General features: G+C 45.1%; 1 protein-coding gene across 1 annotated transcript in view; it reads left to right on the top strand.

Annotated features, from left to right (window-relative positions):
- Positions 1 to 18327, top strand: part of KCMF1 (potassium channel modulatory factor 1) — a 251875-nt gene that overhangs the window by 156681 nt on the left and 76867 nt on the right. Inside the window, exon 6 of the mRNA XM_078676369.1 lies at positions 8100 to 8382. Coding sequence (XP_078532495.1) covers positions 8100 to 8382 — 283 coding nt within the window. The remainder of the gene's footprint in view (positions 1 to 8099; positions 8383 to 18327) is intronic.

Genomic DNA, 18327 nt, shown 5'->3' with positions numbered 1-18327 from the left:
GCTAGGGTCGATGGCATCATGCATCTTCCTGGTCCCGAATGCCAGACTTCAAATGCGTCCTCTTCAGCAGGATCTCGAGGACAAATGGGACCAACAATCTGCTCGCTGGGACGATCACATCGCTCTCTCAGACGCAGCTCGAGCTTCCATTCCATGGTAGACAAAAAACTAAATATGCAAGTGGGAGTTCTGTTCCATCAACCTCCCTCTGTACAGACACTGATCACGGATGCTTCCCTTCTAGGTTGGGGAGCGCACATTGGTCAACGACAGGTGCAAGGTCTGTGGTCCCACAAAGAAAGTACCTACCACATCAACATGTTGGAGCTGAGAGCAGTCCATCTAGCTCTCAAAGCGTTCCTTCCCTCGATTCTTGAAGCTTCAGTACTAGTACAGACGGACAACACCACCACAATGTACTAATTGAACAAGCAGGGGGAACACGCTCACAAACTCTGTCGTTGGAAGCACAACGGATCTGGCATTGGCTTCTGGCTCGCAAGTTGTCCATCACAGCAGTCCACCTCCCAGGAGAGCAGAACGTGAGGGCGGACGCTCTAAGCTGTCATTTCGACGACAGAAAGGATTGGGTCCACCACGACGCTGTGGTAGAAGACATTTTTCAATCCTGGGGTCGTCCCACCATAGACCTGTTCGCGGACGACCAAAACACCAAATGCCGAGACTTCGCCTCCAAGTTCTACCGGCCAGGATCGAGCGGGAATGCTCTTTTAATCGACTGGTCAGGGGAATTTGTGTACGCCTTTCCACTCCTTCCGTTGATCCCGAAGGTGGTGAGAAAGCTAACACACTCGTGCACAAGGATGATCCTCATCGCCCCAGACTGGCCGAGGCAATGGTGGTACACGGACCTGCTTCACCTGTCAGTGACTCCTCTCAAGAGGCTACCATGCAGCTGGACCTGTTATCCAAGATTAACAGGAGGATCCACCATCCCAACCTTCCATCACTGAGCTTGGCATCATGGCTCCTGAGGTCATACAGTACGGCCATCTAGGGCTACCAGAGGACTGCTTGTTCATCCTAAAAGAGGCAAGACGTCCCTCCACAAGACATTCTTATGCATGCAAGTGGATGCGATTCTATATGTGGTGTATACAGAATGATCATAATCCAGTTCAATGTCAGGAAGAAGCAGTTCTTCCTTATTTGTTACATCTGGCTAAAGCAGGTTTAAAGTTTAATTCCATCAAGGTGCACCTAGCTGCTATAACAGCTTATAGGAGGTCACCTTCTCAAACCTCTTTTTCCGGTTGCCATCTGTCAAGGATTTCCTGCAAGGGTTAAAAAAAAGTGTACCCTCCAGTGCGTCCTCCTCCTCCTCCCTGGGAGTTGAACCTGGTGCTATCGAAGCTAATGGGTCCGCCTTTTGAACCCATTCACAAAGCTACTTTGCAACATCTTTCTTGGAAAGCAGCTTTTTTGGTGGCAATCACGTCCGCTCGTAGGGTGAGCGAGATTCAAGCTCTCTGTTCCTCTGAACCTTATACTGTGTTCCATTTGAATAGAGTGGTGCTACGGACGCATCCATCTTTTCTCTCTAAACTGATGTCAGATTTTCATGTATATCAGACCATTTCTCTGCCCACTTTTTTTCCCAATCCCTCCACTCGAGCTGAGGGCTCTGCATTCTCTAGACCTGAAGAGTTTTAAAATTCTATCTAGATAGGTCTAAGGGTATTCGTCATTCTGATCATCTTTTTGTTAACTATGGATCGACCAGGACAGGTCATGCTGCCTCGAAACGTTCTATTTCTAGATGGCGCGTTTCATGTATCAAACTTGCTTACCAGCTAGTGCAGAAGCCCCTGGGGTTTTCTCCCAAAGCACATTCCACCAGAGGGAGAGCTGCGACTGCGGCTTTCCTCAATAATGTACTCATGTCTGACATCTGTAAGGTGGCGACCTGGAGGTCCGTCCATACATTTACCAGACATTACTGTCTTGATTCTGACACAAGAGCAGATACCCAGGTAGGCCAGGACTCCTTGCGGAATCTGTTTAACAGCTAGTTTTGTGCTGTTATGATTGGTCTTTTTTAAGTTGGATCATGTACTGCTCATTTACCTGCAGGTGGTTGATGGGCTTGCTATTCTATTCAGTGCTTATGACTATTGATGAGGATCCCCTGGAAGAGAAGGATAAGTTACTTACCTGTAATCCTAGTTCTCTTCCAGGGGTATCCTCATCAAAGTCATAAGCAACCCACCCGCCTCCCCAGGTAAATGAGAGCTATGCGTGTCTGACTTGTGATTTAGCCCCGACTTCAGGGTTATGCAAAGAAGAACTGACCTGTCACCCCTGAGGCATGATGGGAAGCCTGGGGTCAGGGCTGCCTAAAAGGCACGGTGCCAGTTTTAGCCGAAAATGCTTTCAGTTTCTGTGTTATCACTTGGCAATGCAGCCTATGGCTAACAATGTTTTTTATGAGCAGTTTTCAGGATTTATAAGTGTTTTTACTCATTAAAACACAAAGTTCAAGAGCTATTTGACCTAATGTGTGTTTTATTTCCTTACTAATTGGTGTGCATATAGAAGTGTTTACATTGTCTAGCCTTGGTTTTGGGGCTGCATTGACGTGAGAAAAATGACATATGGGTGTACAAATATTCGGAGCGAGATATGTGTTTTTACATATATATTTTTATATTGTTTCCGGGGTCCCGCACGTGGGCGGGAATATTCAGTGCTTATGACTTTGATGAGGATACCCCTGGAAGAGAACTAGGATTACTTTTGAGAATATTGAATGTCAAGTCCTCTAAAATGATGAGCACAGTGCTATTTGGAATGTAACAAACCGAAGATAGATAGCGGAAAATAGGATTTAGAACATTGCATAGCATCACTGCATTACTGTGCTACGGTGGAAAACAAATAAAAATATAGTTATTTTGCGAACAATAGAAAAGGCATTTTTAAGTATAAAAAAGCAAGCACTGTTTTTTGGAGCAATTATTTGGACTTGTGGTGGATGCACTCAATGGGCCTGCCATCGTAGCGCGATGGACACCAGTCGACAAGTAGTCGGCAACTCCACTCACCATATTATGATGTGACTGACTGTTGTGTAGGCGGGTGGAAAAATGCCTTTTACTATTGCGGTTTATGCTGCTGCCTAGAAAATGGCTGCAGCACAAGTCACAGTAGTAAAAGGCATGTTTTTAAACATCCATGCACCGTGTGCATAGATGCTTGTGAGGCACCACATGTGCCCCCCTGGCTACACAGTGGAAGCCCATGGTGTACAAGGGTCCTGCTTGGGGCTCCCAAAGTCACTTTTGGTAAACTTTTCCATGGCGGTGGGACCGTCCTGAAAGGCTGTGGGAATGGACATCGTAATCCCTGCGGTGGTGTCTGTGCAGGCATTGCCTTCATTGTAGGGATTACTGTCCGAACGCCGCCCCTACGGTTTCCTTGAGCCTGACAGAGGCGGCTGTCTTTCCTCCACGCGGTGCGCTCCAACCGATGCGCTCCAACCGCCGGTATCTTAATACAGTGGTCAGACCATTTCTCTGGATGTTGAGAGGACTGCAACCGACGGCCTGCCTGTGGTGGTCCGCCAACATCTTGTGGTATATATCGAGGCACCCCTGGACCCTTAAATAATATGGGCAGTTGTGAAAGGACTGTGGTCCTGTGGCCAGTAGGGTGGCGTGAGTCGTATTTAAGAGACTCTTGCATACAGAGATGGCCCCAGTATGGATCCCCTATTCCCTGACAAATGCACATTTCTGCATTTGCCATGTCTCTGGTTTCAAAGTAATCCTCGCGGCCATGGTGCTGATACTCCTGTCCAACCTGCTAGGTTGTCCGTGAAGGGGACAACATTGTACCACCTATTTTTATGTTGGGCTTCTATTTCATTAGGTGTCAAATCGTTGCCTGGGCACACAGGGGATAAATGTACCATGTCTTTCCTCTGCGTTATCCTTCCTGCCAAGTCAAACGTCCTCTTCCTCTCAAATCTGCATGTATTTGCCTGTCAAATACTAATCTGTTCAACTCTTGTTGCCTCCTTCGTGATGACTGCACTGCAATGTTGTTGTATTACCCCTCTCTGGCCTACTGCGACTGTTCCCTGTTATGTTTCTCAAGGAGGCACGTTCTATTAACATGCTCTGTGATGTTGTCTAAGGCCCCTTCTGATCCTTTGTAAGATTTTCTGACCTTACATCTTCTTCACCTCAGACATTAAGACATTATGTGTAAGGAACGTGTCCTCTAGTCCTTCTTGTTCAATAATATGTGGCCTATTAAGGCCCTTCGATGGCACAAGGGCCCTAACTCTTTTTTACCAAGTTGCTCTTGGGCCTACTTGTCCACCCTCCCGCACCTTGACACACTTGCCTTCACTGCCTCCCTCTGCTCCTGGTGGTATGAACCTCCAGTGCTCTGTGGGAGGATTTTTTGGCTTAAGGTCTAACTTTCCTGTCTTCGTTTCATACTTGGGACTACGTTCTGGTGCTGACCTGCACCTTCATCTTTCCTAGTGGGCGGGGTGGGGTCACCTCATCTTCCAAGTGAAGTGTGAATGTAGCATCTACTGTTCCTACATATTTATTACTGTCCCCACCTGACATCTCTCAGGGTGTGCTGCACATTCAGGGTGTGGAGATATATAGACATATTTGCCATGTTCAGAAGAGGATTTCATTTGTGGACCATGCTCTGGGTCTGCATATCCCACAGCTGGAGGATGTGGGAAGTGATTTTGGTGCATCAGGTTACATTGTGTACATGCCCGTGCCCTTGCAATGTCTAGACTTGCTTGCACGTCTTTGTAGGGGGGTGGAGGAGCCGAAGGAGAGGGTCTGAGATTTCCTCTTTGACTCCCTCGTATTTGTTTCACAGAAGACACTTGTAAGAAAGTGCCCCTTTTCGCATGGTTGCCCTTTACTGTTTGCCTGATGTTGATGCTCTTTGACTAAGCGTCCCCTGGGTTCCTGCCTACCAGACACCCAGGGCCTAAGTTCTTTCCCTAAAACTGTCCTGTTGAACACCCAATTGGCAACTCTCTAGCCACATGCAAGTCCCTTGTAAAAGGTACCATGGGTGCCTCGGCACTGTGAACAGGGAAGGCCTCTAAGGACTGCATCACTTATTGTGCTACCCTTAGAGGCCCTGTACCTCAACACACACACTGCCATTGCAGTTGTGTATTTTAGTGCAAAGCAAAGTGAATAGTTGACCTGGCACACATTCCTGTGTGCCAGACCATTAACCCACTGCCATGCGTTATAGGTCACCGCTCTAGCTGGGTGCACCATACAACTGATTGAGGGTACAGGTGCATGAGCCCTGTACTCATACAGTTTTTAAGTCCATTCTTGGACATTGTAAGTTTAGTAAAGCCATAAAGAGTATATTGTCTGGGAGTTTGTCATTACGAACTCCACAGCACCATAATGGCTTTACTGAAATCTGGGAAGCTTGAGATCAAACTTCTTAGCACATAAAAATTCACACTGATGCCAGAGTGGGATTTAATGCAAAATGCACTGATAGGGCATCTTGGAGATGCCCCTAAAAAAAAAAACATAACTCTAATGGCCTGGTTGACTGACTGCTTGCAAGCCGCCCTTCCCAGACATGTTTCTGGAACCCAGGGTCGAGGCCCTCCCGCTCTTGGGGTCCTGAAACAAAGCACATCCTCGGCAGAGGTGCCAAGCCTTCTCCCCCTGGATCGGCAGGGTCCACGAAGGGGAAGCTTCAAAAGCTTGCCGCCTTTGTGAGCTGATCCAGCCATTTGCTGCTCCCAGCAACTTGCCCCCACTGGTTCGGACCCCCACTTTGGGCTGGGGAATCGCCGGGAAAACCAAGATAGGGGAAGAGGTGTGCCCACCTTTGCCAACTCCACCCCTCAGGTGGGGAAGGCGAGGCAAAGCATAACTCTCCCGGGCAAGGTTTGCTGCAAATGAGCTCATAAGAAATACCAGTTTTACTCTATGCGGCGACCCAGTTTTAATCTCTAGAGCAGCTCATGATTTATAAATTCTGCTTGATGCTTTTTATACGTTGATGGATGAGCTGTACCTAAAACTAATCTAAGCGAATCCTGCTATGCGATTTGGCCCAATATACTAGAAGCAGGAATTTCCAATCGGGAGGGGCAGGTTTTTTAAGAGTGACAACTTTTATGCATTTGGGATTTCCCTTTGACTTCAATCTAAATTTTACAAAATTATGCAATTTCAGGTCCATTCTATGTCGGAGATCTATAGAGTTAGTTTTAATTTTGCTCGTAGACTGGGTCATAAACCAGTGGAAACGTTTGAGAGCATATATAAACGTAGGTGTGTCTCCCTAGCAGTTTATGGAGCTGGGTTTGGGGATAGAAAGGTGCCAATCAAATCCAGCAGGTTGACAATAGATTTTTGTGATTCTTTTGGTAGTCCCACAATCCACATCCTCCTTTATGTATTACTCTGAGGTGGGGTTAAATCCTAAGGAAGATAAGATTAAACTAGGCCCTCTACTGTTCATGGATTTGGAGGAAGCCAGAAGCAGGTTCTACAAGGGCATTATTGTCAGATTTTCTTTCTTTGGATGTCATGTAGATCCTATGGTTAAAATATATTTAAAATACTTTTGTAGACCTTTGATTTGTGCGGAGCTTTTTATAACCCAGAGAATATAGAGACACAATCAAAAATGTAGGTGAGAAATGTATTTTTGCAGAAGCAAGCCAGACTCTATAAGGAGGATTTTGAAACCTTAAACTCCAGTATTAATTATTGATTAAATGAACCGTCTCAGGGATTTGAGTTGTACTTCATTGGTGTAAATATGCTAAGTATTGCTTTTATTTAACCAGAATTCTATTTAATATACATTTTTTAGTGGGCTTTGCCTGACAGTTTGACTGGAACTCACCACTTCCAAATTGTCCTTGTGATAACGCCTCATCACGAAGCATAATGCACTTTAAACTTTTTTGTAACTTATATTCTTTGTGTCATAATTTTTTATTGGAGTTCAAAGATAGGCAATTTCATAGGTTACAAAACAATATAGTAAATAAAAATCAGTATGTGACAAATAATATACACCTGTAATATATTAAGGAAGAAGAAAAAAGGAGGGAAAGGGAAAAAGGAGAAAGGGAAAAAGCTATATATAGGGAGGGAAAGAAAAGAGAATTGGAATTTCAGAAATCGCAAAGAAAGGGGGTCCACACCTGCTGGAATATTTGTTCTTGGTCTTGTATCCTATAAATTACCTGTTCATAGGATGCTGTCTGTATCATCGCAACTATCCAGTCCTCTTTGGACCCGTTTTGCCAGTAGACTGAATCAACTTTTATAATAAACTAAAAATGTTCCAGGAACGTTAGGCCTTACAAACAATGTCTGCCAGGTATCCTCTGCATAAAAGGCAAATAACCACGTTAGGGTAAGTAAACAGTACCTATAGGGAGTTCTCAGCATCGCTGAAGGGGGAGACCACGGCTTGCAAAACAGCTTAACCCTCCAACTAAGAGGTGTGGCCCAGCCCACGCGAAGGAGGGCCCACCCGGGCACAACCTGGCACAACCTGGTACAACCTGCACATTCGGGTGACTGATGCCTAAATTATCTGAAGGATGTATCAACCAATTGTAGGTAGAATATGTTTATTAAAACTACTTGAATTACATTGGACCGCATATTACTGTTCAGTAAAGAAAATATAAATTCCCTGACCTTATTTCAAATAATGAATATTCTGTGTTGCTATTTTTTCAGCAAGTGATTCATGTTGATAAAACCAGATCTCTTAAAATTACATTTGGTTATGTTCCGTTGCGATTCAAATTATTTGTTTTACATTTTAGTCTGTTCTTGGTTTACGACACTGACATTTCAACAATATCATAACGGTTATGAATATGCCTAAGGTCACTCATTTCATAAGGACAACAATCGAGTTAACCTTATATGATCAAGGCTTAATTGGTGGGATCCTGAGACTATATGGAAGGAGTTTTCTATGGTGCTGTTCTATCCGAGCCTAATATTACTAGAATAAGCATTTGTTTTGAGAGGTAGCACAGTGTTTTATTGCTGTTCTGATTAATGCTTATTTTTCTTTGGCAGAGCTTTTATCTCAATTATCAGGAGTAAGGCGTTCTGCAGGTGGACAACTGAACTCTTCTGGTCCTTCTGCTTCACAGCTTCAGCAATTGCAAATGCAACTGCAGTTAGAAAGGCAGCAGGCACAGGCAGCACGGCAACAACTAGAGACTGCACGGAATGCAACCAGGCGCACCAATACTGCTAATGCTACTACTGTAATTACACAATCGCAAGCTGCAACCAATACATCAAACACAGAAAACTGTTTGCAAACCCTACAGAACTCCCAGTTCCTGTTAACAAGGTAATTTGATTTCAAAGCAGGTGTCTCCACCTTCATATAGGACATAGCTCTTCTGACCTACCCAAGTGATTTTAGTTTTGTGGAAAACCTACTACCCATTTGTCTATCCCACAAAAATATGCATTTGCTGTTAGTACTTTCACGAAAGGTGATAGTTCACAGTTCACCGTTTATTATGTTGATGTCCTCGGAAGGATGAAAGGTAGCAGAGCCCTGCCGTGATGTTAAACTGTGACCTACATGTATGCATGCATCTGTGCACTTGTCTCTAAATTTGCTAAAGCATTTTATCCACAGGTTCCAAAACCGGCAGAATGTTAAAAGACCTATTAGTTTGCACCTCTCGGCTGGCCAGTTTAAATAACATTCTTTAATAAGCGTTTCTGCAAAATTCATAAACATGGATTCTCTTTGCTTGTATATGGGACTCAAATCAGTCAGTCTCTGGCAACCGTTCAAAGAGGTTTGAATGTGAGTGGATGCTAATCTAATGTTTTATAGCAGTGTCGGATAAGTCTCTCTGATGATGGAATAGCCCCGAGGCTGAAGTGCAGGAAAATATTCGGTATTGGACATATGACCTTCAGGGATGTGAAGAATTAAATTACTTGTGTGCTATACTTACAGCTTAGATGTCGCATACATCAATACTGTGCGCTGAAAGGAGGAGGTTTGTTTTCTGGGATCTACTGTACCATAGTAAGTCTATTAACTGCCTCTGGGATAGAGGAATGGTTTTGAGTGACCTACACCTGTATGTTTTTACCTTGGGAGGATGCATTTTCGGAAGATTTGCTCTACAGCCTTTCTCAGGGGACTAGTTGGATAATAGAATTGGAAGACTTTGCTTAAGGATCCCTGTCCTGTGCTAATGTGGGTCCATTGGATGATGCTCAGGGATGTGAAATGAGATCACTATTTGAGTGGTTGCCATTTTAGCTCAGTATATTGGAGGGTTAGTTGACACTGGCATGTTTAAATTTCTGGAATTATGCTGGGGCTAGGAAGTTAAGTTCACAGGTCAACGCTGAAAGGAATCGCATTGATAAAATGTCTGCTGGTGGCAGTCTTATAAATGAAATGGATTTAGGAATGGGGTGTGAGAATGTATTTAATTTGCCTTTGCATAATCATGCACAATTTCGCAAAATTACCTTGTAATGTAAAAGCTCATTTAGCTCTATATTTTATTTCAAAATGCATCCTTGCATTAATTTTGGATGTGAGAACAAGTTTTGCTCCGTAAAAACAGCGGTTGTTAGAATTGGAATTATTAATTTGGGGCAGAGGGCACTATCAAATCATCACACACTGGTTACGTCAGAACGGACTTCTGAAATTCAGAGACGTCCGTTCTGACCTAACCAGGTATGAGGGCACAAAAAGCAGGGTAGTCCATAGACAAGTGCTTGCTATGTTCAAGCAGCAGTATCAGCAATTTCAAAGTAAAGTCCACAATACTCGAAAATTCCCAAACCAGTTTAGAAAAATAGAGAAAGATTTAATGAGAAAAAAACTCACCAAGAGGAACTGGAGTTATGAATTTTTAAGTTTTTGATGCAGAAGTTGCTTAGAAAAAGCCTAGCATTATGTAGAATAAAACAGTTCACGATGAACCTGGACCTAGGTGCAATTTTGACCAGTCCCAATGGAGTGGATAAATGAATTCACCAGGCAAAAGCTACCTTCCTGCTTACTCCCTATCTTCTGAGAAAGCTTCTTGTTGTCAGTCCAGCAGTCTCTAGCTTCTGAATACTGGGTCTCTCTTCAGCCAGGTCTACTGTGCAATTCAATAGTCTTTAGTCAGCTGGCCCCTCATGGAGTCAGGAGCCCTTCGCCTTTTTGTCTCTGAAGCAGCTAAACAGGAGTCCAACTACTTGACCCTTGGAGAGCAGTTCCACTCCCTTAGGACCAGCAGGATTGAGGAGTTCCCACCTCCTTTTTGCAGTACTTCCTGTTTGCTTTACTTTACAATTAACCAGGCATCCCTGTTTCAAGATGGTGAGATCTAGCTACTACAAGGAGGGCCGGTCTTCAGCTTCTTGGCCACTCCATCACCGACAGGGTCAGAACGGGATTTCTCTCCTACTGCAGCCGTAGCCTGACAGTCACGAGGAATACTGGGGGAGGAATAGGAAAACGCTTCCCTGGCATCTCAAAGTCAAAAGCAGTAGTCCTAAAGCTGCCATTTGTCTGTCACCAGTTCTTGTCCACTCCCATATAGCTAATACCAGCTACATGCTTAGCAATTAACTCCCATTGGTGTTTCCTGGGCCCAGAGGCAAGGTATTATCCTCGAAGCCAGATTTGTTAACTCTCCCAGCCAAGGATTTGTATTCCAGTTGTGGAGGTGTGATAGGTGGCAGAACTGTTTTTTTTCTGCTACTGTGACTCTAGACTGGCTGTCTGGGAGTGAATAGAAGAATCCTTTCCGGGCATACTAAAGTCGAAAGAGATGGTACTAAAGCGTCCCTTTGTTCTGTCAACTGTTCCAGTCTACTCCTCTACTACTACATGGATAATTCTTTCTAAGTTGTCAGCAGTTAAACCCATTTGGAGCGCTTGTGGAACCTTGTTACTGTTCAAAAAGTAGGAGGATTTTATCTGACAAATGGGTGGGCTCTAGATGCAAGCCAGAAGTGTGAACTTACCCAGCCAAGCAATTGTCTTCCAGCCCTAGAAATGTGCTGAGTGACAGAACTGGTTATAAGCCAGTTCTGGCTCAGGCAACCTAAAGTACTTGTTTAAAAAGTTACTCTTCTGCTTAAGTTATCCAAAATCTGATTTCGCCATTAATTCAGTTTTTAAAACTAAGGGGGAAATAACTTCCAAGCATATTTCTAGCCTTTTTTAAGCAAAGGTGGGAAGTAAAGATTTTAATCCCATGCAGGCCTACAGGGTGAAATAGATGTTTGTTTTTATTTCACTGTGAAAGCACTAGCCGCGAAATATAGTGTGCCAATCCGTTGAAAAGAGCTACCCCCTGTCACTTTTTGACAGAATTTTGTTCGACCTTTTAGTGTGTTAGGTTGTCCAGTAGGAAGACTTTGGGGTTCAAACCGTGCAGTCCCCGTCACCGTGCCATGATGATGACTGAAACGTGACCAAAACACGAAGTCGCGCTCTGATTGCCAGCCATGGCGCAGTAGGCTTTCAGGGAGCGGACCCTGAAGCTGCTCCCTGCCCGGCATGCACCGTGGAGGTCGTCTTGTTGATCTCGGTCAAGAGGAAGGTCCGAGCATCGCTCCAGGGGCTCAAAGTCCTCTTTGTCGAAGTCTACCGTTAAGATTCACCACAAGAAGCGCGAAAAGTCAAAGCATGCTTTGACTGCGCCCCGTCAGCCATGAGGCGAGACGAAGGAGCCTCTGTGTTCTACGCCCCGTTCCGGGGATCAGGCATCTGGATCGACTCCAGGGACAGTAGCCTCCTTGCTCAACTTAAGGATTTTACGACACCATGTGTGCCATGTTTGGGCGGCCTAACCCTGCCAGCACGCCTTTGGGTCCCGCATGGCCAGGTGAAAGAGATCCTATGGGTCCTGTGCCTTCCTGTAAGACCTGTTCCTGGGTCCGCACCGGCGCCAGTCTCACATCCACAGCGACCTTCCCCGGCACCGCGCCAAATGATGAGGTCTAAAGGGGATACTCCCTCCCCTTCAAGGCTACCCCTCCATCTATGCATCCAACTCCGGATTGGCTGATAGAGGTTCATCTCGCACTACTCCTTGAGAAAATCAAGGCTCTCTTGGCAGAGGGAACTATAGATAGGGTTCCCGGGCCAGAAATAGGCTGTGGTTGCTATTCCCGCTATTTCTTGGTGCCCAAGAAGGACAGAAGTCTCCTTCCTATCCTCGACCTCAGAACCCTCAACTACTTCCTCAAGAAGGAGATATTCAAGATGCTCACTTGGACTCTGGTACTGTCTGCCCTAGACTCTGGAGACTGGATGTTAGCGTTGGACTTGCAGGATGCCTATTTCCACATTCTCATCCTGCCGACCCATGAGTCGCTATCTGTGGTTTACAGTGGGCCAGGTGCACTTTGTTTGCTGTGCTCCCCCTTGGCCTCACCAGTGCCCCGCTGGTGTTTACCAAGGTGATAGCGGTGGTCCCAGCTCATCTACGGAGATCTGGGGTTCCAGTCTCTCCCTAATTTGATGACTGGTTGTTGAAGGCGGGCTTTTCCCAAGCAGTCGTCTCCCATCTCCAGACTACGGCAAACCTCTTTCATTCGCTTGGGTTCACTATCATCGTGCCAAAGTCACACCTGACTCCGTCTCAGACGCTCCCCTTCATGGGAGCAGTTCTGGACAAGGTGCAGTTTCGGGTTTATCCTCCGGAGTGGCGAGTCCAGGATTTTCCGGCCATGATATCGATATTTAATCCTCTATCCTGGATTTTGGTGAGAGCAACTCTGAGGCTGTCCGGCCTCATGGCCTCCTGCATCCTTCTTGTGGACCATGCCAGGTGGCACATGCAGGCTCTGCAATGAGACCTGAAGTTCCAATGGGCGCAGCATCGGGGAAATCCTACCGACCTGGTCCAGATCACGGAGGGCACTGCTAAAGACCTGCAGTGGTAGTATCAAACCGCAAATGAGTCCGAGGCAGACCCTTCTCCCTTCCCCATTCAGACCTCACAATATTGGCAGATGTGTCCCTTGTGGAATGGGGCGGCCATCTGGAAGAGGTGGTGATCAGAGGACTCTGGTGTCGGGCAGAGGCCCGTCTCCATATAAACCTGTTGGAGCTTTGGGCGATCCAGCTGGCACTAAAAAGTCTTCTTGCCGTCAATAACGGGTAGGCTAGTTCAGGTGTTCATGGACAACACAGCGCCATGTGGTACTGCAACAAGCAAGGTGGAGTCGTGGACCCTGTGTCAGGAGGCTTTGCGTCTCTGGACTTAACTGGAACATCAGAGTATTACCCTGGTGGTTCAGCATCTGACCAGTTCTCTGAACGCCAGAGCAGACAAACTCAGCCAGAGGTGCCTAGCCTATCACCAGTGGCGTCTCCATCCGGAGATGGCGCAAGGACTTTTTTCAGCGGTGGGGAGAGCCTTAGTTAGACCACGGTAGAGAAAGCGCAGTGTCAGCATTTTAGCGCGCGGGCGTTTACAAGGCGGCTCTTGCACTGCAACACATTTTGTCATGGGTGGAGTTCCGGACTCCTGTACGCCTTTCCTCCCATACCACCTCTACCCAGAGTGCTCAAGATCAGGAACGACCGGCACAAGTCCTTCTTGCGGCTCCAGACTGGGCACAGAGAGTCTGGTATCCCGAGCTTCTGGCAGTGAGCATCGATCCTCCGATGAGGCTGCCCCTTTGGGAAGATCTCCTGTCGTAGCAGCAGGGGAGGGTTCTCCCTCCAACCTGTCCACTCTCCACCTCCTTGTGTGGAGATTTTTTTATTTTTATTTTATTTATTTATTTAGTGTTTTCTATAGCACGAACATGACCCTGCAAAGGGTGTCCAAGCGCTTTACATGGCATTTCAACAGTCCGACATTTCCGGTTTACGACCATTTACACTTCGGGAAAGTATATAAACACATATAGTAGTCATCAGATGGATTACCAAAGGCCTCCTGACAAATAAAACCACAATAGAACGCATACACAAGACCAAAGCTTGTTAGAGAGCTGCTTGCTTGAAATTTAACAAACGTGACAGGTTAATACATAGACAAACTACTGTAAATATTTAGGGGAGAAATTTCCTCATACAAAATGATTTTGCCTCCTTTTTTAATGTTGCGATGGATGGGATTCTTCTAATGTCAGGGGGGAGGGTGTTCCAAATTCTCGGTGCTGCCCCTGAGAACGCTCGGTCATAAGTTCTTTTCTTACGGAAACGAGCCGGTTTCAGTAGTAGATCCGCTTTGCTCCTGGAGGGTCGTGTTCCTCCCGACAGCGTGAGTTTCTGAGCAAGGTAGACTGGAGATTTGTTGTGTATTGCTTTATGAGTGATGCATGCCAGCTTGAACTGAATTCGTGCTTCGAAGGGTAGCCAGTTGAGGGCTTTCAAGTGCGGTGAGATATGGTCGAATTTTTGGGATCCCGCTGTAAGTCTTGTGGCTGCATTAAGACATGCTTTCAATGGGGCTGTTGGGATCTTCGGGATCCCTGCCAAGGTAGTGCAACCATATTCGATCCTTGAAATGACCAGTGCCCGAACTGCTGTTTTGAGGTCTGCTTTATCTAGAAATGGTTTGAGCTTTCGCAAGTAGCTTAAGTGGAACCTGGTGTTTTTTGCCATTGTGTTGATGTGTGCTGACATGTTCAGATTTTTGTCCAGAATGATACCCAGTGACTTTGTTAAATCAACAATCTTCGGAGTGCACTTTACAGCAGTGATATGGTTGGACCATTCTGCTATCATAATTTTGCTTTTCTGGGGTGTAATCAGTAAGAATTCAGTTTTCTGAGGATTTAGTTTCAGGTGGTTCTTGGTTAACCATAGTAGGGTTCATTGTCTTTATGTCATCGGATAAAGCGACTTTGATGTACAATTGAGTGTCATCAGCATACATGTGGAAAGCAATGTTATCATTTTGTAGTATCTCCGTTAGAGGTTCTACGTATAGATTGAAAAGTGCCGGAGATAGCGTAGAGCCTTGTTGGACTCCAATAGTATTATTGGTTGCGTTTGAGAGGGTTTGGTTGACGATGACTTTTTGCGATCTTTTCCCAAGAAAGGAGCTAAACCAGGTTGTACCCTCAATTCCCATTCTGTTTTTCAATCGGTCACGTATTTTGGCATGGTTCACCGTGTCGAACGCTGCCGAGAGGTCAAACAAGATTAAGAGGCATGTTTCGTTCTGGTCGAGAGCCAGTAATGCATTATCTACTACGTGCAGAATTGCAGTTTCAGTACTGTGGTTTGGACGGAAACCGGATTGACAGTCGTTTAACAGCTTGAAGTCCGAGATGTGTAGGCTAAGTTGTTGTTGTACACATTTTTCCAGAATTTTGGCCAACATGGGAATATCAGTTACAGGTCTGAAATTATTCGGATCTGAGGGGTTCTCTGTCGGGTTTTTTAGGAGAGGAATAACTTGCCGTGTTTTTAAGCAATCCGGTATTAGGCCTTGGGATAATGAAGCATTGATGATCTTAGTCCACGACTGGATTAGCAGGTGGTTTATGGAAGACAAGCATTTTGCCGGTAAGGGATCGTTATAGTGATTGTTAGGTTAAGTGGTTGACATGATCCTTGAAATGTCTAATTCACTGACCGGTATAAAATCTAACCATCGGGCATTGTTTTTAGGTTTGTCTAATTCTTGTTCATCCTGAACTTCATCCCCCATACCCTTCTCAATTTCAATGTCTTCAGCTGCTTTTTTGAGTTCCCCCTCCAATGTGATAGCTTTGTCTGTAAAGAAGACTGAGAAATCTTCGCTATTTAAGATTGTTTTGGAAATGACTGGTGCCACTTTGGCGGATGTATTTGATTGTTCTTTAAGTAGATCGATTCATTTCCTAGGTCTATTTACTACGTTATCCAATTCTTTCCTGAAGAATTCTTTTTTTGATTTGATAATGCTTTTGTTATATGCTTTCCTGGATTGTCTCAATAGGATTAGATGCGGCGAAGAAGGGTGTTGTCGCCATTTACGTTCTGATAATCTCAGTGACCTTCTTTCTTCATTGAGGACACCATTGAACCACGGATTTTTGTCTTTGTCTGAGACCCTTTTCAGTTTTAGCGGGGCCAGGTCCTCAATAATGCTGGACATTGATTTGTTATAATGCAGCGTTAGGTCATTGAAGTCAACCATGCTGTTGGGTGGCTGCAAATCTATTTCGCAGCGTGCTGCTATGCTTTCCATATTAATTCCTCTAGTGTCCCTGGTCCATTTTTTAGGTTTGATAGCTTGTGAAGATGGTTTTGTTTTTCTGAGGGGAATTTCGAATGTAATTATGTGGTGATCCGACCAATCGCAGGGTGTGATTACAATGTTCTCGATTGATTTCTCTTTAGCTACGATCCAATCTAAGGTGGAGCCTTTGGTGTGGGTAGGGAGATGACATCCTTGGACTAAAGATTGCTCATCCAGGAAGGTTTTCAACTGGGTGATTTGATTATCCTCATCATCCTCCCAATTAATGTTGAAATCTCGTAAGAAAATATAATTTGACTGCTGATTAGAGTTAGTAGTAATGATTTCTATCATCTGGTCGATGAATTTGATCTTAGTGCCCGCTGGGTGGTAGAGTGCATGGAGTTTACAGTTTTGGTTATGTGATGATCTTAAGGACATGCCTAAATATTCACAAAACTCTAAAGGGTCCGCCTGTATTTTTGTGATGGAGATGTCAGATCTATGTATACAGGCGATTCCTTCACCCTTTCTGATATTTCTATCCTGCCTCAGAATCTGGTAGTTCGGGGGGACTAATCGGTCTAAGCAAGGCGACGAAGAGTCAGAAAGCCAAGTTTCAGTTAGAATGGTTATGTCAATTTCATGGTTAAGTATGAGATTAGCTTTGTCAGCCACGTATTTATTTGCTGATCGACAGTTTAGTAGAATGCACCGAAAATGTTTCTGCGCATTGATCGAAGGTGGCATAAATTCAACAGGCATTATTGACACTTTCATAAGATTGTTGTTATTAATCCATCTATTGTTTGCCTGAGACGTTCTACCAGCGCCCGTTATGACAGTTTGGATATAGTTCTCACCTAACCTAGTTTGAGAGGTAGGAGAGGTTTCATATGTAGACGCGATGGATAATATCTCGCTATCAGTCAGGTAGTTGAGTTGCGTGCGTGGGCGGTAAATTCTGTTAGAATACGCCATTCGGGTGGAAAGGTGTTTAGTTTTTGTTTCAGGGGAGGAGGATTGAAAACCCTCCATTTTTGCAATCCATTTTTCGGACAAGCACAGCAGGTTTTTCATATCTTTAATAGCGGCGAGCATGGCTTTGTAAGTCTTGCTAGATTGCGAGCTGAGGTTTATGATATCCCTATTTATTTGTGGGGTTCTCATCATTTCCGATTCAAGACTATAGGGTATGCTAGATGGCTGTTGTGTGGGAGTCTCTTTTGGAAGATTTGCTTTGGTTATCACAGCAGGAACTGAGCATGTTGTTTTGTGCTCCTCGACTCCCTCTGAGGTTCTCCGCCGCGTCACTCTCGTTATCTTTAACTACTTTTGAATTTTCCACCCTGCCATCTGTTCCCATTAGTGGGTCGAGATCAGTGCTTGGGGGTATGATGGGAGCTCGAGTCAAGAGGTGAAGCAACGATTGCTAGCTGTATGTTGTTTCCCCTGACTTCTACTTTGTTGGATTCATGCCAAGGATGTTGTTCCACATTGGGTGCGACAGTTATAGATGCCAAAGTAAGAACAGTTTGATGTGAGTCTAAAGTCTTGGCGGATTCAGTTTCATTGTCACTCGAGTAATTTACCTCCTGATGTAACAATTGGTGTTCAGTATTTGTGTTTAGCCCGATTAGCGCAAACGTGCTACCGTTAGCATTAGACTTTGTGTTACTTTTTTTCTGATGCAGTGTTTGAGGTTCATCATTGTTGCTGCCATCAGTCGAAATAATTTGAGTAGGTTGATGAGACTCCTTCTCCCTGTCGGTTTCAGCCATAGCCGAAATGATCCCCTGTATTACGGTGATGGCTTGGGAATTTGTTAGGAATGACCCTTTTTAATTTGGCCGCCATAAGTGTGGCAGGGTATGCTCAGACGTGAGTCCCTTGTTCACGTTGCCACTGGATTCAAGCAAGCCGGGCTGAAGACGGCTGGAATGCCAGAAACCGGTCCTCGGATGCTTGTTTCCGGTCCAGGGAAGACATGGCTTGGCAGTTCGGGCTGGACTGTTCCCATGAGGCACAGGGTCAGACTGATTTGCATATACCCATGTCTGAACTGGGGTGGCAGTGTGGGCTAAAGAACGGTGATGGATCAAACCCAGATCTTTTGACTGGGT

The sequence above is a fragment of the Lissotriton helveticus genome, chromosome 2_1, assembly GCF_964261635.1.
Source record: "Lissotriton helveticus chromosome 2_1, aLisHel1.1, whole genome shotgun sequence".
In the NCBI taxonomy this organism is placed as follows: Eukaryota; Metazoa; Chordata; class Amphibia; order Caudata; family Salamandridae; genus Lissotriton; species Lissotriton helveticus.
The sequence above is the reverse complement of the archived record's forward strand: the minus strand, read 5'-3'. Positions and strand labels throughout refer to the sequence as shown.